We start from the raw sequence: 21990 nt of genomic DNA on the forward strand, positions 1-21990 counted from the left end.
TAACTAAACAACAGAGATCCTGGTTTTAGATATATGGCCTAAAAAAAACACCATGGAAAATAAAGACAAAAATATCATCTAAGCACCCTAAAGATACAATTTGAAGTATTTCATCAAGTCAGTGGGTTTTTAACCTTATTAAATTATTCCTCCTGCCATACATTTTAAAATATGATTTTGCTACAATATTCTGAAATTTGATATAATCACTAAAATTAGTATACATTTCAGGGTAAAACATTTTAATAATGTTTAACTAATAAGGAATGTAACATCATAGGAAAACATCACCAGAAAACTACAAGAGCCCATATATCCTTTAGTTAAATTTAATTTGTCAGATAGAAGTTATCTATTTACAATCAGTGTGTATTGTAACAATTTCTATTAATAAGGTCACTCAAATCTTCTAAAATATTAACTGGCTGCATAGCACATTTGACATTATTGCCTATACTGAAGAGGGAAAACAAATGGATTTACAATAAATTTTGGCTGATATGGATTCTGAAGGGTTCATGTGTTGAACTCTCCTTCTCCTTTTAAAGCAAATACACCTAAAAATATTGTTTTAGAGCCTAATTTAGTTGTATATTTCTCACCACTTCATTACAACAATCACAACACAGACAGTTTAATAGAAAAAACAAAACATGTATCGCACACAGTATCTTTAAAAAAAAAAAAAAGAGCACTAAATGAAATAAAGTGTTCCCTTCCCCCAATTTTACATTCTGAACAGTGATTCCATCAAGATATTTTATTCAAAAATGTAATACACTGATTTTGTTTCATACTTGTGACAAGAAGGCCTGAGTTGGTGGGGAAAGGAACAGTCAAAAAAAGCCTGAGAGGGGAAAAAGCTCATTTAATTAATTTACAATAATTTACAGCTCTTTTTTGTAAAAAGGCATTACAATTGATCACAAACAGGAGAAATCCTGGCTATTTTACAGTTCTAGGTACAGAATTTAAATATTCAAGCTTGTGATGAAAAGCGGCAAGGTGGTCGCAGTGTACAATGTAAACAAGTAGCTTTGGAAAGTGAACAAGGTCCTTGAGAGTTCTTTACTAAAAAAAATAAAACAAAATAAAACCCAAACGCCTCATTCCTTCCTGATACACGTTCACAGGTCAGTGTGTAAAAGTTCATTTACAAACATAATTTAAACTGTATTCAGCCTAAAAGCACTTTGACATGAAGAGTTTTATAAGATCCAGTCTGAATGGGGCAGTGTTGAGGTCCCTGTAAAAGTAAACATCTTCCATTTCTTAAAAAAAGTGCCACAACATTTGCAGCACAGTGCAGCATAAACTTTAAATACAAAAATATTTTTTTCTTCTGTTGGGATAATAGACCTTGCATCCTGGAAAGAAGTAACAATACTGCTACTGATAGAATATCCAGTCCATGTCTTTCAAGTCATGTAAGGCAATTACTGTGTTAGTTTACTGTATATGGCTAAAAGAAGGTCCAGAAAATGTTAGTCTTTGTTATGTTTTCCGGCTACTCCATGTATGTTCAGGTGTACTTTTGTGATCTGCTGAGTGTTCAAATGGAGATCTGTGTCCTAAGGGAGACCTTGAGCCATAAGGAGACCTCTGATCTAGTGGTGACCTTGGGCCACTACTGGAAGCTCTATGGTCCATTTGCCAGTCTGAGTGGTATCTATAGTCCCTGGAAGATTTATGATGGCTGTACTCTGAACTAGATCGGTGATCTGAGTGTATCCGGTGGTCTGAATGGGAACGGTGGTCTGAATGAGACCGACTGTCTTTTAAATTTCCTTCCAGGCTTGACCTGTGATCTCTACTCCTGTGGTCATCCAGCTTTCTATGTTTACTATCACTGTAGTATCTGAAAGATAGGATAAATTGTTATTTTGTAATAAAAACAAGGGTTAAAATGGTGGCAATCTAGCAGAATTATTTTAAGAGCTCATTCTTTTAAATTCTGCACTATACACAAAAAATTAAGCTTTGGTGCTCAGAAACTTGGATATTCTTGTGTTTGTCAAAGGGAGCATATAGATATAAAAACAGATGATATATACTTTGTCAAATTCAATTAGAAAAGATGAAAGTGTTATAAAATGAAGAGATTCCAACAAGCCTGGTAAACATATTTCATTCCATGCTCTCATGCCCCATCATCACTGATGTCTTACTTGTCCAGTGTTACTGAAATAGGTCTACCTCTTATGATATCAGAATATCAATTTTTCCTCCCATCCAACACAATTTCCTTCATTTTGATTGCCTATCACTTCCATTGTCAGCCATCCTGTCTTATGTTGTCGTCTTCTGCTTTTTTTTTTTTTTTTGTAGGGTCACAGTATTCACTCTTTATCAGAACTTTCTATTCCTTGAACTGACTTAAAATCTTACCTATATTACTATTTATGATAAGTTTATAGCAGAACACATAATGTGCTAGGTGTTTTTCCAAAAGAAAAGAAGACAAAGTCCTTGACGAAAGGCGCTCACAATCTAAGAGATAGAGGTTAGGGGAAGTAGTACAGAAGCAGAGGATTTGTATATGTAGATGCATAAGGGAATGAAGGTGTCCAGTTTATTGCTTTGATCCTGAAATAACTCGTTTCAAAATGATGCTTAACTGCATCTTGGCAAAATAAAGTCTCTCTCTCTCTCTCTCTCTCTCTCTCTCTCACACACACACACACACACACACACACACACACACACAAAATCAAACAATCTTCAAGAGGGATTTAAATGCACAGAGGGTAGGTGGTCTTGTGGATGAACTCAGGAGAGGCATTACATTATTGGGTAAGTAAGAAAGAAGGCACATTTTAATTATAGCACAGTATTCTAATCAACTGTGAGAAGATGTTGGATAAGTATCTACAGTGACTTAAACTGGCAACTTGTTTTTGGTATGAACCACATACTTAACTGAAATGCAATTAAAAAATCCCCAGAAACAATACCAACAACAAAACAAAACATCCCTCCCCCAGATTTCTATGGATTATTCGCAAAACTCACCTGCTGTCCTGTTTGTAGTGATCCCAATCCCTGTGATCTTTTCCATTACTGAAGGCAGAATAGGGCCTTTTTCTAGAATCGCTTTTTTTGTAAGCATCTCCCTGATGTCTGTCTTTGTGATGATCGTGGTATTGTGACAAATGTCTGTCAGAGGAATAACTGTCCCTGCTACTGTCATCATGGTTTGTATTCTCTTTCAGTCTTTCCACATCTGCTTAATAAAATAGATAGCTATGCTGAATGTGTGTTTCTGCGTAAGGGAATTTCATAAACCACAAAATTTCGAGTTGAAAAGTATGAAAGGATTATTGTACAAGACAACACTTCAACCTCTTAGATTTAACTGTGTCAGAGAAATACGATTTGTAACAGAAGCTAACAATGGGAGCAAAAATGTGTGAATTGAGAAAAGTTGGGATTGAATAGGCAGAAACAAGAGTAGAAATGCAGAGTGGAATTTAGAGGTGGAGAGATAGAGATTATGTAGGATCTAGGATGAATGGATGAAAAGTTCAATTTGATTAATTAAAGGACAGGAACCCAACAAAGTGTTTCAATGAGAGGTCAATGTGGGTAATGTTGCCTTTACCAGTGGAATTTTGAACAGTAGCAGAGGGAGCAGAGAAAGTTATAGTATTCAAGGTGAGAAATATCCAAGGCCTGGACAAAAGTTTTAGTAGTGCAACTAATGAAACAATGGCATTTTATTTTAATTCAGAGGAAGTAGTACCATAGCTTCATGAGTGATTGGATATATATATAGTGAAAGAGGAAACAAAAAAGTCAAATACTGCATTGTGGCTGCAAGCTCATGAGATTGGGAGGATAATGTCACTGTCAATGACAAAAGGGATATTGCATCCTACACCATAGATTGCTGGTCCCTGCTTCAAGTGAAGACTTTAGAATCCATGATAGTGATTACAACAACTGCAAGAAAACAAAAAACTAAACAAAAAAGCCCATAACAAAAACAAAACAAAGAAAGAAAAAAACCCATGTTGGAGCCTGGAACTAGTCTAGAGGCATCAAGTGTTTCTCTTTCTTAACATAATTAAACACAAAAGTGTATTTTCAAATGAGTTCTAATAAAAAGGATTGCCAAATAGCAAATTACTGTTAAAAACACTAGCTGCAGTTGGATTTGTGCTTGACACAGTTTCACCAGCAAAAGTATGTATGCTGGGTCTCACTAAGTAACTCTATCTGTAGGGACAAGTTCACTTAATGCTAGGAGGAGTTTTAGAAGGTTTCAGAGTTATTGAAGTTTATTTCATTTCAAATACCCTACTCAAAAACATTTCAACACACCATCATGCAGAACTTCTTACCTGGATTTCTAATCACGTGTGTGTTCACATTGCTGCTGATATTCTGGTCATTGTGTTGCTAAGAGAAAAATACAACAACTGGCATTACTAAATCTCAAAATTACAAATACTAAGTGCTAAAACATTCCATCTGATCAAAAAGGTGATATTAACACACAAAAATATATCCTTTAAATCAGACATTTTCATTTGTAAAAGGTAAATTCAGAATCCATTAACACTTTACCCTCATAAAACAAGTTTTAATACTTAAAAAAAAAAAATCCTTTCAGAAGGTCTCTAAATAGAAAACAATATATTACCTGAGATTCCTGGCGTTTTTTGATTGCGTGTTTATATAGTTTGTGCAGCTTTCTGGCGTCAAATTCTGTAAACTTTGAAACAAAAATCCACAAATTTCTAGAGAAAGGAAAAAAAAAAAAAGGCAGGTTAGCCTTCCTGCATACACTGGTTTTCCTTTATGCCACTTTGTATACAATGGGCCTGATTCATCATTGTGATATTTCAGTGCCACACTGGTGTAACAACATTGAAGTCAATGGAGTTGTACTGCAGTGGTGAATCAGGTCTCATCGCATGAGAAGGTAGCATATCTAGCAATACAACCAACAATTTTGCATAATTCTCTGAAGATATAAAGCACTAAATGCTACACATGTATTATTAATTCCTCTCTTTTTCTTTACTGCTGTGTGATGTTTATAATAATTAGTTTAGAATGCAGATATGACCATGAAGAAGTAATTGACATCAGTAAAAACGCTGCTAGTTAAGGGTGGATGGACCTGACTTTACAATAGGAGTTGAGTGCTCAATTCTCTGAAGAGAAACAACATGGGTGACATATCATCTTTTGTTGGACCAATCATTAGTGTTGGACAAACTTTTGAGCTCTGATCTCTTCTTCAAGGTCAAAAAGCCCCCTTTGTTTGAAAATCCCCTCTAAAATGGAAACTGTGTTACTCAATGATGTAACTTCCAAGATTGATTTTTCACGCAGTGCAAGACTTTTGTGCCACATGCCTAATTTCCTGAAAATAGCAGAGGCAGATAGTCCATATAATTCCATGGGTTGGTCATGCATCTACTGCCTTGAAACCAGATGAATTTTCACAACTGAGTAATCACAAAGATACTAGTGGAAATTAATCCTAATTCATTTTCTGGACCCTTGTCCAGACTGGGAGAGGGAACAATTGGTGATAAAGAGTTTGGTGGGAGGTCCCATGTGGGGAACAAAGTCCTTGAAATTTCAAGCCCCCTATGGATTCAAAAGGGAGTGGGAAAGAGAAATTTCCTTGCTGCTGTCCCCAATTCAACTTTAAAAGCCAGGATTGCAACATAAAATGTAGACGTGTTAAACTGCCACTTTAATTTTCATGGCTGAAAGAGAAATTTGAAATAGAGGGGGAAGTGGCAAGGCTAAGCCTGGAACTATTTTGAACTACCTAACACTATTTGGAAGGAAGTAATGAGGTGCAGCCCAAGTTCTTGTGGAGAGGCAAGAATCCTTTTAAAAAAAGGTCATACATATGGTCATACATATCAGTTCTGGAGAAGACACTGTACTTGTGAAGTTTGCCGATGTAGTGCTGAAAACACAAACCACAGAGCATTCACTGATGTTCTCACAGGGTTCCAAAATACATCTTCAGTGCTTAGTTTACTACTACTTCAGCACACTAAACTTTGCTTTTTCCTGGCAAGTGATTAATTATTACTACCTTGGCCTAAGAGCTTTACTTAAGTACGTACAATAGCTGTGTTTAATGACACTTGTATAATCGGTCACACATGGAATCTCTGAGAACTGTAGGGAATGATTGTCTTTAGCATGCTGTTTGTCCAATCAGATATTGGTGTAGTTTGTCTTTCAGTGCCCTATGTATGGCCAAAAAGAAGCCAGAGTTTGCATAACCACTGTATGATTAAATATAAGGTAATCTACCAAAAACACCATGCATGTTATGGATAGATAACATTTCTTAACATTTTCTGGTAGTTTTTATGGCAGTGATACATGAGTAGATATAAGGTAGCATGGATGATCTTAAATGTGAATGTTTATCAATTTTTTCCCCTTAAAAATAGACTATAATTGTCTATTTAGATTGTATGGTTTTTGGGGCATTGATCTTGCTTTCATACTTGTCTAAAGTGTTTAACACAATGTTGGAATACAATAATTGAGTAAGAGCAGCAGCATTCTGGAAGTTGAGGATTATTTTTTCCAATTAGAATTAATGACTGAGGACTTAGGACTTTTTAAATCTATTTAGAATTGTGTGAAATGCTGAAAAATATCACCCTAACTTTTTATTTGAAAGTATAATCTAGGTAAAATGAAGTCTTTGGTTTATAATTAAGCACAAAAACATATTCAGAGATTCTTTCTGATCCTTTCTTGCCATTACGTTTGAAATTTTAATGCCAATATTAATAAAAATTAAGTAATTTTTTTTAAATAAGTAAAACATCCTATTATATGGGGCCAAAGTTTCATTGTAAAGCCATAGCTGACAAGCAATCTAGTTTCACAATATATTTTAGTGTTTTTCTAGAATGGAGGCTCTAAGCAAATTTACATAGGCAAAATTTCAGAAGTGTTCACTATGAAAGCATAATGAATACAATAATCAAGATTAAAAATTAGATGCCATCTTCCGTCTTTACAGATAAAAGTTCTTTGCCACTGAAAGTTACTTATAAATTACTCAGGAACTTATGATTTGCTCACTTCCAGTCCTTTTTAAAACTGGGAGGAGGCTCCACCTAGTGGACAAAGTACAGCTTGCAGGGGTAGTCAATTGTTTTTTGTCAAGGTCCAAATTTCTTGGTCAAGATATAGTCAATGTCCAGACTCCAGAGAAAATAATACAAAAATAATAACAATAATGATAAGAGGAGGTAAATATAGATTTCGGGGTCCATTAAAAAGCATCTGGCGGTCCAGATTTGGCCCACGGTCCGCCTATTGACTATCCCTAGCTTACACAATGATACACAATTCAGCATATGGAACATGAATCTGGCTTCAAAAATCCACTACACAATTCAAATTTTTTCTTTATAGGTACTCATATTGTATTTTAAAACATCTGTAAGTAGATTCAACAATGTGAGAGTTGGAAGCCAACAAAAATGGACAGAAATCACTCTAGTTAATAGAAACAGTGATGGATTTTTCCCTTTTGTTCATGAAAATGTAGAATTACTTACTTCCTCCACTGTTTAATAAGTTCAGGATTTGTGTACTCTTTTAGACATTCAGTGATGTGATCCCCAATTTTGATTAGACACTGTCTAGTATGCTCCAGCTGTTCCCTTTCTGAAAGACCTTTTTCTGGTCTATCCAGCTGTTTCAGCGCTGCTTTAACAGGCCTCATTCTTTCTTTGCACTGTAAAGTGGAAAAAGGAATATATAAGTCAGGAGGGAGGGGAAAAAAAACTAAATTCTACAACATGACCCACCTTACTACTGTGATATTTACACAGGAAAAGACAGTGCTACTCTAAGCCAAATGAAACATCAAGCCTCTGGTTCACAGCTCTTAAAATTCTCTTTTACTACAGGTTTCCTTTGGAAAAGTTATAATTTAAACCGCTGCAATATTAGCTTCTTTATAAAAGCATTAGATTGTATTTAAGATTTAAGAAAATATTTTTCTTAGAAATAGGATATTACAAACAGATATGATGACTCTAGGTATTATAATTCTAATCTGTTGTCTTTTTTTTTTTTTTGACCTTTCAGCACAAATACACAATACTAGACCTGTGTTACTTTCAAGAAACTTGTATACAAATTCAGTGTCAAGACCATAATGACAGTATTCCATAAATCCTGTGGAATTCAAATTCAGTGTCAAGACCATAATGACAGTATTCCATAAAACAACTGGAGCCTAGAGGCAAAGTGACATTCCACTCAGGAAAGGATCTGCATTCCTCTTCCTCTCTTGTTGGGCGTGGTTCCCTACCCTTCAGAAAAATCTCTGCAGCGCTCTCTCAGAAAATCTTGCCAGTGGATTGATCCCTATGAATGAAGCTAAGACTACCAAGGAGATGCTGGTATGGACATACAGATGAAACTCAGTTCAAGCTTTCCTTGCATGTGGAAGAGGCTGGCTCTCCTTGTCCCATATCCAGCCCTCCCAAACACCCATTTCTTCATGAACCAGTGAGAAAAAGTGGAAAGAAGGGGATATTTGGCTGTCCTTGTACCTATCTTGATTCTCTAAGAGAAAACAGAGAAGGGGGGAGAAGAGGACAAACTGAACTGTAACATCTTATAATGAAGTGATGCTTTCAGTAGGTGAATAGGAGAAACTGTCAAAAGCAGGGTGTGACTGGACTATGTAGATAAGCTCCTGCCTGGTTCACTGATATCAGAAGGACTTCTAGAGAGACTGCAGTAAAAGTGCTATGATCTCCATCACAACTTTGTCTCCTTCATCAACCTGTTCAGTGTCTTGAGCTCTAAAAGCACCTGGACTACTCTTTTATCTTTTTCTTATTATGACGAATATGGGGAAGAGTGTCTTTTTTTTAAAAAACTCACACGGCCAGAGCATTCAACAGATACTCTTTATTCAACAATCAATTTATAAGCACCGAGAGGGTAATAGGATAATAAGCAATAGCCAGCATAGATTTGTCAAGAACAAATTGTGCTAAACCAAAATAAGTCCCTTCTTTGACAGGGTTACTGGCCTAGCGAATGGAGGGGAAGCTGCAGACATGATAAATCTTGTTTTTATAAGGCTTTTGACATAGTCCCATATGATATTCCTATAAGAAAACTAGGACAATGTGGTCTACATGAAATTGCTATTAAATGGATGCAAATCTGACTGAAAGACTGTAGTCCAAAAGTAGTTATCAATGGTTCAACTGTCCATCTGGGAGGATGCATCTAGTGGGGCCACACAAAGATCAGTCCTGGGCTGGTGGTATTAATATTTTCATTAATAACTTAGATAATAGAGTTGAGGGTATGCTTATAATATTTGTGGATGACATCAGGCTGGGAAGGATTGCAAATACTTTGGAGGACAGGATTAGAATTCAAAATGACCCTGATAAATTGGAGAAATGGTCTGAAATCAACAAGATGAAATTCAATAAAGAGAAGTGCAAAGTACAATAGATTTAGCTTATCAGCAACCCCTCCATTGCCAGCAAAGTTGCCATTATCTGGCAGTTGCCAATAAGCAGAAGGCAGGTTTACAAGCCTGCAGCTGGAGAAGGAAGTGCTTGGATGTCCCTTCCCTGGCCACAGATCTTCTTGCAGCTAGGGCAGCCAGTGGGGAGGGGGGGGACTGAAGCCCAGATTCTGGGGCTTTCTATATGAAACAGGGGGTGCTGAGGGACCACAGAGCTGTATGATACCATCCCTACGCTTTCCAGGGATTGGGGCTCAGCATTTCCAAGTGCTTTCTTCCCTGCGTGCAGTCCCCGACAAGGCAAAGCCAGGAGAGTCAGGGAGTGGTCTGACATCCAAGCTGCAGCCCCCCTCCATATTACTGCCCTGCCCACAGCTTCCCCTCCCAGCCCACAGCCTGACCTCATGCAGGTCCCCATGACCTAGCTTTGTGGGGCTGCAGTCCCAGAAAGAAGCATTGGGACATGCTGAGCACTGCGACAGGCAGCTTTGTGGGGCGACAGCCAGAGAAGGCACGTTCTTCCAGCACTTTCTTCCCTAGCTACAGCTGGTGTCTCTCTTCCAAAAAATGTTGCTAACTTGTTAATAAGCTGCGTGCTGATGCCAATATCTGAAGCCCCTTAACATAAAAGGCAATGGGATGGGATTGGTTCTCAGCAACATGTTGCTATTAACTGGCAGTTGTTAATATCCAGGTTGCTATTAAGTGGAATCTCCATATTACACTTACAAGGAAAAAAACCCAAATGCACAAATACACAGTGGGAAATAACTGTGTAGCTCAGGGGTCGGCAACCTTTCGGAAGTGGTGTGCCGAGTCTTCATTTATTCACTCTAATTTAAGGTTTCGCATGCCAGGAATACATTTTAACATTTTTAGAAGGTCTCTTTCTATAAGTCTATAATATATAACTAAACTACTGTTGTATGTAAAGTAAATAAGGTTTTTAAAATGTTTAAGAAGCTTCATTTAAAATTACATTAAAATGCAGAGCCCCCCGGACCGGTGGCCAGGACCTGGACAGTGTGAGTGTCACTGAAAATCAGCTCACATGCTGCCTTCAGCACGCGTGCCATAGGTTGCCTACCCCTGGTCTAGGTGGTAGCACTGTTGAAAAGGATCTGGGGGATTATAATGGATCACAAATTGAGTATGAGCCAACAATGTGAAAAAAGCTAATATTCTGGTGTGATCATTAACAGAAGGATCATATTTAAGACACAAGAGGTAATTATCCCACACCACTTAGCACAGGTGTTCTAAGAAAGATGTGACCAAATTAGAGAGATTCCAGAGGAGAACAACAAAAATGACAAAAGGTTTAGAAAAATATACCTGTGAGGAAAGGTTGAAAAAACTGGGCATGTTTAGTCTTGAGGAAAAAAAGACCCAAGGGGTGAGTTGATTTTCTTGTTACCTATCTCTCTTATGGCCCCAACTATGAGTTAAACCAATCTGGGTTCTTTTAGATTCAGTGAGCCCAATTCAGGAGGAATGTAAAAGGGGGTGTAAACTACACGTTGGTAAATTGGGTATGGATGTTAGTCAAAGTCTGCACTGGTACAGTATATATAGAGAGAGCAAAAAAAGATGTAAATCATCTCTGAATCTGACATGTGCTACACCCAGACTGAAAATTCAACTCGGAGTCTAGGCAGTCTGAGAGCTCCATGATGCATCTAAGGTAATCTGTCACAACCTTCCCCATTAACATTTTCTATTAAGGTAAGATGAGAAACCGAGTGACAGTCAGCATGATAGTCAGTGTTAAGAAATGCTTCTTGAGCATGAACCTGATGGCTGGTTTGAATGAACATGGTATATTGTGTTTCAGTATGCATGTGTTACGGCCAAACAATGGGCACAGTACATCCATCCCTCCTGAACACAGACAGGCCCATCTTATATATTGCAGGCCACATCTCCCTCAGCATAGGCAGAACCTCTATGATCAAGACAAGATGAAACAAAAGATGCAATATTTCGAATATACATTCGTCCATTCCTCACATAGACCTACAACAAGGATCCTCACATACGCCTACAACAATCCAAACTGATTCTAACCTATCTTGTCTGTGATGCACACAAATCTCAGGATTTCACATTTTTAAATGTTATATGTTGCTGGACATATGCCTATCAAACGATCTGTGACGAGATTAGAGCATATTTAGGCTCCATGATATCATTGGGAGATCACTGTCATGTTTTCATAGGACCTCACTAAAAAGGAGAGTGCATATTTAATATGTAACTCAGAAATGCAAACACACATCTGAAAAAGCTGCTATTGGGCTTGTGCAGAAATTCTGTAATGGTTGTCTGCATGAAGACAGAACCGAACCTTTAAAATATATATATATATATATATATACACATATACACACACACACACTTCTGAGTTACATATTGAATACCTTTGGTGCGCTATTCTGAGACCTCACTGGCAATGAATCAAGTGCCACAATGCCCTAAGCACATTGGTGTTAACTGAGCATATAGAAGCAGTTTTAATTCAGAATGTCATTCTTTTTGTGTTAAATAGCAGCATTAAGATAGCCACAAGGAACTTACTACACTGAAAGTCTTCTGATCCAGTTCTTCAGATTCTTCAGATATAGGAACAGGCTCACTAATTGCAGTAATATGAACTGGAGTATCTGCTAATGTAGCTTTCTTGGTTTTGTCTCTGTTGTCAGATTTGACTTCATTTATCTATAAATAAAATATTAAAATAGATCTGAAAAGGGAATTGCAGTTTAGTTCTACAATTACACAATCTTACTACATATATTGACCATTTACATATATTTAATTTTTTCTTTCTTTTTTTGCCTAGGGATGCGGAAAGGAATGTGAACGTTTCTTATCCCACTTGCACTTTCAGACAGCTAAACTATGTGGCAGTAACAATGAAAGAGCATTAAGTGATCTGAAATGCCTGTCTACCTCAAAACCAACCTGTGCCTATTTTTTTTTTCTTTTTAATTGTATTATATAATATACTGAAGTCTAATTACCTTCTCTTCCTTTGCTTCTTTTTCTTTCTGTGTGGACTCCTTTACTTTGCTTTCTCTCTTTTCTTTCATATCTTTTTCCTTTAATTCTTTCTTATCCTCTTTTTCTTTTTTCTCCCTTTTCAGATCCCTCTTGTTTTCCTTTTCTTTTGTTTCTCTCTTTTCTTCAACCTCCTTCTTTATACCAATATCTGGCTCAGATTTTTCATCATTTTCTTTTTCTGCTTTTATTTTTTTATTTGAATGTTTCACTGAAGCGATCTCATCCTGCAATATTTAAGTATAGGCATCACATTGCAAACTCAATTCCTAGTTTTACAAATTTTACAGTAGTCAGATTAAAAATATACCATTCTTCCTCAAAGTGTGATTTTTTTAAAAACTTTAATACCTATAAACTGCCACTAAATCACACAGTGATAATGTAAAAACAATTACACTTCTGAAATTTAATAGGCATGTGCCAGAGAACGATGAATTGGTCAATACCAGCTTTACGGGAACACAAGGGAACCACATTCTAGAACTTTTCTTGAGAAGGAAATAGAAAAGTCAGTTGGGCAGTCTTGAGGATCCTTTGCTTGGCTCATCTGGGGAGTGGACTGAAGAGTCATTATTTAGCTTTAGGATTCCACTGATCCTCCCAGAAAGTAATTTAGCAGGTTAAGCTGCTGAGGCTATGCAATAGCATGACCGTACTCTAAAATATCAAGGCTGATTGGAGGAGGAGAAAAACAAGCTTTATACGTGGTCTTAGTGGTTGTTTATAATCAAAAGGGAATACATACAGGAATTCTTAACTAAAATTAAGTATTGATCCTTATAATAAATAATCTTGGTTTTCTTTACATCCATTTTTGTTGTTGTATTTGTATATAGTCCTGATCTACACAAGAGAGTTGAACTGGTTTAACACATTTTTTTTTTTTAAAAACTAGCTTAGTTTAACTGGTAGAAACCCTACATGGATGCTCTTATTTCAATTTAAAGATGGCTCATTTCAGTTTAGTTTAAAACAATTCCTAATCTACTGAAATTAAACCAAAATAACCCTGACTCAAACCAAAATGAATTGCACCAGTTTATCCCATAAATGCACCAGTTTATCTCAATATTGGTTTACAAATCACATCTTTAAACATGTGCAACAAGGCCTTAGACTTTAAATACATTTTATCTTTTTTTATTGGTTTACATGATACATTAAAAACAAACAAATGGTAGCAAGGAAGCCTGGAGGTTGGGAGGTGGGGAAGGTATGTGTGAGAAGTTACTTAACCTTGCTGTGTTTCAGAGTAGCAGCTGTGTTAGTCTGTATCCGCAAAAAGAACAGGAGTACTTGTGGCACCTTAGAGACTAACAAGTTTATTAGAGCATAAGCTTTCGTGGGCTACAGCCCACTTCTTCGGATGCATATAGAATGGAACATATATTGAGGAGATATATATACACGCATACAGAGAGCATGGACAGGTGGGCGTTGTCTTACCAACTCTGAGAGGCCAATTAAGTAAGAGAGAAATAAATAAATAAATAAATAAATAAAGACTTTTGAAGTAATCACTTAAAAAGTTTTTTTTTTTTTTTCCTCTTACTTAATTGGCCTCTCAGAGTTGGTAAGACAACGCCCACCTGTCCATGCTCTCTGTATGCGTGTATATATATCTCCTCAATATATGTTCCATTCTATATGCATCCGAAGAAGTGGGCTGTAGCCCACGAAAGCTTATGCTCTAATAAATTTGTTAGTCTCTAAGGTGCCACAAGTACTCCTGTTCTTTTAACCTTGCTGTGCCTCACTTTTTCCAACTGAGCATTTGACTGAAAATGCTTCAAGTGCTAAAACTGGCTGTCTTTGAGGGTTTGGTTCAGGCACCAACATAACTGTTTAAAAAAAAAAAAAAAGTAATGATGCCCTAGGCACAAAGCAGTACAGCTTTATCTATAGCTCCAATGCTGGATTAGTATTGCTAGCAAATTTTAAGTCATGGGTGGGGAACCTTTGAAATCACACAATGTCATTTTTCAGACTATAATCACAGTTTATTATGTAAAAACTCAGAATCCCATCAATACTGCCACATCTGCAGTTTTCTTTATAATTAGGGCCCTACCAAATTCATGGTCAATTTTTGTCAATTTCATGGTCATAGGGTTTTAAAAATTGTAAATTTCATGATTTCAGCTATTTAAATCTGATATGTCACAGTTTTTTAATTGTAGGGGTCCTGACCCAAAAAGGAATTGTGTGTGTGGTAACAAAGATATTGTAGGGAGGGTTGTGGTACTGCTACTCTTACTTCTGATGTTGCTGGCGGTGGCGCTGCCTTCAGAGCTGGGCAGCTGGAGAGCGGCAGCTGCTGGCTGGGAGCCCAGCTCTGAAGGCAGAGCTGCTACCAGCAGCAGCGCAGAAGGATGGCATGATATGGTATTGCCACCCTTGCTTCTCCACTGCTGCCTGCAGAGCTGGGCCCTCAGTCAGCAGCTGCCACTCTCTGGCCACCCAAACCTGAAGGTAGCAGCGCAGAAGTAAGAATGGCTTGGTATGGTATTGCCAGCCTTACTTCTGCACTGCTGCTGGGAGGGCGCCGCTGCTGCTCTTTGGCCACCCAGCTCTGAAGGCAGCACAGAAGTAATGCTGCCACACACACCCTGCAACTTCCTTTTGGATTAGGACCCCCAGTTTGAGAAACGCTGGTCTTCCCTGTGAAACCTGTATAGTTTAGGGTAAAAGTACACAAAAGACCAGATTTCACAGAGGGAGACCAGATTTCACGGTCCATAACGCATTTTTTATGGCGTGAATTTGGTAGGATCCTATTTATAATTAAACTAAAAGGGATTAAACCTACTCCATAATGTTTAACTAACATAAGATTAACAAGAGCTATCACAGAAAATATGAAAAACTCAAATGTTAAACATTTGCTAGGAGAATGCCATTCTAACTACTTTGTGTAAAAGCAATACTTAAGTGAGATGGAACAAACTGAATTACAGAAATGTTTCCTTTAACAGAACACATTTCAAAAATACCCACCTTGTTATCCTCCTCTTCCTCTTCATCAGATTTTTCTGAGAGCAGTGGAGAAGAATCACTTTTTATCTCCTCTTTAACTTTTGCAAGTTTTACCACTTTATTCTTCTTAGCTCTTGTTTTCCTCCTCTTTGAGTTTCCCTGAATACAAAATCATCATTTTAATTCTGTCAACTGAAATGCCTCATTGCCACGAGCCATTCAGAAAGATTTGTTTCTATATTAAATAGAAGTTGATTTTATTAAATGGTATTCATATATATAAGTTACCTTGTTAGACCAGAAATGAGAAAGGGAGCCAGCCTGACAATAAAGAGCACATACAAACTAAAGACAAAAACCCTAAGTAATCTGCTCTTATAAATCATTATTTGAGCTAGCCAGACATGCTCTGATTAAATGGTCATCAGTGTGGCGAACAACTGGAGGAGGTGGGGATGATGATCTGCTAACAAGCAGATTACTACTTCATCATATTGTTAAAGATCTGAAATTTCACTTACTGCACCAGAAAGTCTTTGTGCTTCCTTCCTTGCAAGATCTTTATTGAGTAATTTAATGAGGTAGTCTGCGCGGGTCTGCAACTGCTTGGCCTGGGGTTTCTTATCCGGATCATCTGGTAGAATCTGAGAGGAAAATAAAAATAATCAAGTATGAAAACCAGTGTTTCCAATTTGGAAGATGCCAGAATGGAGAAGCAGCAGCAGGCTGGAGTAGCAGAAATACAGAGGAGAAGAGCACTGGAGATGGGAAAAAACGGCATGATTCTGAATCCACTCTGACACTACACTGTAAATGTGCTGGTGTGGAAAACTTGAAACCCACTTTCAACTTTTTGCTCCTTCCCACTATGCACACTAATACAGGAGCCTCAAAAGCAATTCTCCAACACAAAAGTTACCAGCCCTGATTTTGTGTTTCTGCTCTCATAACACATAATTCAGCTAGGAGAAGCTGGGCTCCTGCATCACATGGCCATCAATGGATGGAACTTCCACCTCAAATAGCATACTTGCTTCTAGTGAGTGGGGGAAATGAGTCAGGTGAGCAAACAGGGATGGGGAGCAAAAAGCAAGAGTAAAAATGAATGCAAACAGCCAAAAAAGAAAGGGGATGAGAGATAATAGAAGAGGAGAGTGCTAATGGTCTGAAAAAGGAAGATAAACATTGTACCAGGACATGGCACAATGGAGTAAAGATGGCCATGACATCTACCAGTCAACCACAAGAGGGGTTCCAATAAAGCAGAGTCAGCGTATACTTTTTGTGAGATTTCAAATTACCATAAAATAAACAGTTTCAATGGCTCCTCCTTACCAACTAAGCAAAATGAAATTTAAAATATGCTCACCAGCTGGATGGCAGGACATACCTTGTGTGTCAAGCTGAGGTCAGGATCCATTTTTATCATTTCCCAACTACCATACCCATATTCATAGATGCCTATTAAAAGATTGGAGTCATCCTCTTTGCCCCAATCTATATCAAAATGAGCTGCCTTGGTGTGGCATGGAATGGCATATCTAGAGGGAAGAAATCAGAAAGCCAAATAAACTATTCTTATTTCTGAAAACTAAAAAGGTGGGAAAAGATTAGGTTTTGACTTGCTGAGAAAGTAACTCAGATACATTTTCTAAGGTTTTCAAAAACATTTTACAACAATTTTATTTAATTAAATTAGTGCTGTGATCTGTGTGCTAAACAGGCCAAGATTACTATAAGAGGCACTATAAGGCCTGTATCTGGGACCATCGTTCCTGGAATCATGTGACTTATTACATTCTCAGGACTCATTTTAAAAAGTTTCTAACTTCAGGTAGCTGTGAATAAAAGCTTGAAAACGTGACCTAAGTATAACCAATGCAGTGTCTGCAGACAGCTAAAACAATAGCTACAAGAGGTGTGAATCTCAATGAGTTAACCCAAAAGCCACACGCTTTGGGAGGCCCGGCCACTACCACCCGAGAAAAAGCTTCAGCATGTGGCTAGAGATAAGTGCCCATCTTAGCCATCCAAGTAGATACACTCCAGTAGCCAGGGTAAGTATTGCCATACCCCATGCTTCTTCAGTGATGGGAGAGGGAGGAGGGAAAGAGAGGGGCCCCCTGTTGTCACTTCTGGAAGGGAAAAGAAGGGAACTCTCCACCACCATTCTAAATAGAGGACAAGGAACCACAGGGGAGCCCCCCTCAGGTCCCTGTATGCCTAAAATCCAGATTGCTTTAATCAGGCCCGGGTGCTAAAAATGTTTGCATAGATCAGTATATAAAGGCATTAAATACAATAAGTTAACAGAAAATAGCTTATTTTTCATATTAAAAACAATTACTACTACTCACCGTTTCCTTTCTTCTGGATCTGAAGGAATAGACTTGTGCAATGGTGCCAACTCTTCCTCATGAGAGATGACTAGCTTTGCATTCACTTGTACTCCTGATATTCGGAATGTTGGGCCTTTAACTTTTCCAAGTCTGCCCCCTTGAATTAAGAACCATAACAATGTAACATATCTTGTACATAAAATGGATAAATGAAAGTGTATTTTATCTAGTGGCAAGTTTAAAGAAAAAATAAGCCAGATTTTTATTTTAAATGTCCGTCATGCAGTGGTGCACCTTAACATTTTATTCATCTACTCAAATTAACTTTGGTTAAACAAAACTCCAATCAACCCCCAGAATCTCAAGTATTGCCAATTATTGATACCCAGATTTAATTTAAACTTTTGAATAAAGTGAAAATGTATTGTCTACCCTTATAATTCACCCAGAAAAAAACCTTACACACACTGGTATTCATTGCCCAATCCACCTGTTTGATGTTTCTAGTGTATCTGCAATAGTTTGACTCAGATTAATAACTCTGATATTATACTTAACTGCTTTATGTAACTTATTCTTGATAAGTCCTTTTTATTTCATCTTGTATTGCTCAAACATACTGTACCTGCTCTTTCTTGTCCAGAGGAATTGTCCTTTAAAGCCTTAATGCATCCATTGTGTACCAGTTCCCCCAATCGCCTAAGGTCTGTCTCAGATTTATCAACTAATTCAGCATCTCTAGCTATAGCATCTAGCCTGTAATAAAACACAAGTTCTTCTTACACCTCTGAAGCTTTGACACTTTGTTAATGACTCCTTCAAAATATGAAACTAGAGAAGTAATGTCAGTCTGCATTCATCCTACTGCATGCACATCTGGTATGTTGTGTGCAGTTCTGATCAATACAGTTTAGAAATGCTATAGAAAAACTAGAGAAATTGTAAAAATGTCAATAAAAGTGCTCTAGAGATCAGAAAACAGGACAAACTGGAACAACAAAGGAGCTAGTTTTACTTATACAGTATTGGAGTGTGTACATGGTGTGTGTTTGAGACAGACACACCCACATCGACAATGGTTGGTAACATGACCCCACAGTCTATAGAAAGAAGGACAGAAAGAAAGATGAATTGCTCACATAATGCAGAGTAACACAGTTTAAGAAGAAAAATGACGACTGACATTAGAAAAACATACTTAACAGTAACACTAACTGGGCAACTGGAGCCTGACCATTGTGAGTCTTTTCATAAACTTCAATAGGCATTGAACAGACTTTATGATAGCTTACAAAATGAGGTGACTGAATAGCCATCACTGAAGATGACTTAACACTGTACTAGGAAGGACATAGTCCTGCAAAATGCAAAGGATCAGATTAAATGACCTGAGGTGTCCTTTTGGCATTCAGTACATATGAAAAAAGAAAAATAAACAATATGCAGATAATTTATTATTATTATTAAGGTAACAGACTAGTACAGTGTTCTCTTTTCAAGATATGGACTCTTGGTATATTGTTTTGATGTTTAATCTTATAAAATTCCAAACTGCTATGTAACTATAATCAAATACGTTTACCTTTCCAGAGGGCCACCAAATTTCTTGTAACTCTTGATAAACCTAACAACAGAAAATAATTGCACTGTTTAAGTGTAAGCTTAACTAATCATGGTTTAAAAACTACAGTGAATAATATGTTTATTGCAATATAAAAAACAAGTTATATGGATAATGCTAAAAAGAAAAATCACTAGGGCAGTTTAATGAATCAAGATAATCCACATTTAAATAATCCACATTTAAAAACAAGTGCTCCATTAAGTTTATTAGATAATATAAATAAAACAATAGAAGCTACAATTTATTTCAGAAATTACTTTATTAGTTTCACAAGACAACAGATATTCAAAGCAACTAGATGAGTTTAGTCATAAGATCAAATGTGGATTTACAGTAAATAGTGAATTCAGAGATTATTCCTCGTGTAGTTAAGAAGGAGTAATGATTCAAGACCGATTATTTCAATTAGGATTTAAGATACATGGCAGAAAGGAGAAGGAATATTATTGCAATTAAAAGAATCACATGTGGATGGTAGGTTATTAAGAAATATGAAACATCTGGGATAAAGAGGGGAAACAAAGCAGTTTAATTTCCTTTTCACACATGATCAGAATCCGAGTTACTATTGTAGTCACAAAAGGACCCTTGAAAAAAAATGCAGCAATCCATTAATGTTGCTAGATGAAATGGAGAGAGAATGAGGATCTTAAAGTTTAAAATTATGTTTATAACCCAAAATATTCTTCAAGTGTTAGTCGTTTAATAGAGATAAATTTAAATACTTAAATTATAGAAACAAATCAGCATTTTATGAAATGCTGAAAAGGTAAGATTAAAAAAAGTAATTATTATTCTCCCTCATGCCAAACATTGTTTCCCGACCCAACTATTTGAAGGGATCATGTCAAAAGATCCCTTAGCTTAAGTGATTTCTTAAGGTTTTAAAAACTTTAAGCATCATGTCACAGGAATTCAATTACAAATGGTGAGAAATTCAAAACAAAACCCACTCAACTTCTTGTAGGTCTTCCCACAAAAATTTGTAGGCTCTTTCTCCATCCACGGTTTTATTTAAATAACTATGAAAAAGAAAATATTTAGCCTACGCATACATATTTTATAAAATTTTCTCACCATTGTAACAACTGCTTTTTGAAAGTGCAGTGTCGGGGGAATGCAGGAATTAGGAGCTGTACATACTATGAAACAAGTCAATCAGGCATCATACTCAACTTAATATTATACCATATTAAAATGGGATCTCATTGTGTACGCATTAATAGTCCATTATGTCAGCACCATATAAGTACTTAAAGGAGAACACCCAAATGCCTACAATAAAAATTCTTAATCCAAATTCAGTAAAAATTGACTTTGTTACATAGTGTTAAAGTATAACCTGATGAAATTTCATTTCACAACTATAAACAAGCAGTTTCCCCTCCCCCCACCCCATCTTACCGCCTAATCTCTGCATCACTAAATCCTTTAATATTCTCTCGTGGAATAGTGCGTGGTCTTCCTCGTTTTTTGGGTCGTTTTCTTTCAGAGATAGAATCACTATCAGAACCAGAGTATCTTCTGTTCCTACTACGCCTCCCTTCACTTCCATTGAAGCTAATCTGGAATTTTGAAAAGGAATAAGTCACATAAAGTTACATAACCAAAATTAATAATAAAATGTTTCTCAGTTTATCTAAAATACACTGTAACTAAAAAAAAAAAAAAAAAAAAAGGGAAAAGTTTGTCATAACTCAAAGATACCTGTTTTGCACAGTTTCGCATTCTTGGAAGCATATAAATTTCTTCGAGCTCCTTCTGTCTTTCCTCCTCTTCTAATCTTCGCCTTTGGAGCTCTGGAATGATTTCTTCCCAGTTCCTTGAATTTCGTTCAGGCTCCAACCCAATGTCATCTTCATCCATATTTGAAAAATTGGCCACCTTGTAAAGCAGAACACATTTAAGAGCCAATAAGAGTAGAGGAATCCACTTCTACACCATCACAAACTATAATATTAGGAAAATATGGTTCATATATTCATGACAGCATACGCATACTTTTATATTTACAACTCACTCCAATTATGCCTAGGTATAATGTATACATTATGCACTCTTTTTTCACATGTGCATGCATGACACACAACAATTTACCTTGTAGTGACACTGCGTGGTGGTGGGGTGGGTATGAAAAAAAATATGGAGTACAAACATTAAAATGCCTTAATCATCGTTAGGGCTACGACTGTCATGGAGGTCACAGAATCCATGACTTCCAGAGACCTCTGTGACTTGAGCCCCAGCGCCTAGGAGCTGTAGGGTCCCCACCACCCCTTGCGGCTGGGAACTGCGGGGCCCAAGCTCTCAGCCACAGAGAGAGAGAATCAGGTGCTCCCAGCCGTTGCGAGCAGTGGGGTTGCTTCGCAGCTCCCCGCCACTGTGGACCCTCCCGCAGCTCCTGACCACCGTGGGCAGTGGTGGTGCCCCGGAGCACGAAGCTGCTGTGGGCGGCAGGGGTGCCCGGGAGCTCCAAGCCA

The 21990-nt window shown here is 37.2% G+C and overlaps 1 protein-coding gene across 2 annotated transcripts in view; it reads right to left on the reverse strand.

Annotated features, from left to right (window-relative positions):
* Positions 1–745: 745 nt before the first annotated feature.
* CHD1 (chromodomain helicase DNA binding protein 1) overlaps positions 746–21990 on the reverse strand; it is a 78765-nt gene continuing 57520 nt past the window's right edge. For both annotated transcript variants that reach the window (XM_034773653.1, XM_034773652.1), the window contains 15 exons: positions 21218–21394; positions 20915–21075; positions 19469–19510; positions 18512–18642; positions 17905–18043; positions 16938–17088; positions 16069–16191; positions 15569–15706; positions 12532–12795; positions 12086–12226; positions 7563–7741; positions 4646–4742; positions 4344–4401; positions 3013–3223; positions 746–1858 (listed from right to left, as the gene is read on the reverse strand). In XM_034773653.1, coding sequence (XP_034629544.1) covers positions 1495–1858; positions 3013–3223; positions 4344–4401; positions 4646–4742; positions 7563–7741; positions 12086–12226; positions 12532–12795; positions 15569–15706; positions 16069–16191; positions 16938–17088; positions 17905–18043; positions 18512–18642; positions 19469–19510; positions 20915–21075; positions 21218–21394 — 2376 coding nt within the window. In that variant the 3' untranslated portion in view covers positions 746–1494. The remainder of the gene's footprint in view (positions 1859–3012; positions 3224–4343; positions 4402–4645; positions 4743–7562; positions 7742–12085; positions 12227–12531; positions 12796–15568; positions 15707–16068; positions 16192–16937; positions 17089–17904; positions 18044–18511; positions 18643–19468; positions 19511–20914; positions 21076–21217; positions 21395–21990) is intronic.

This window comes from Trachemys scripta, chromosome 6 (genome assembly GCF_013100865.1).
Source record: "Trachemys scripta elegans isolate TJP31775 chromosome 6, CAS_Tse_1.0, whole genome shotgun sequence".
Classification (NCBI taxonomy): domain Eukaryota; kingdom Metazoa; phylum Chordata; order Testudines; family Emydidae; genus Trachemys; species Trachemys scripta.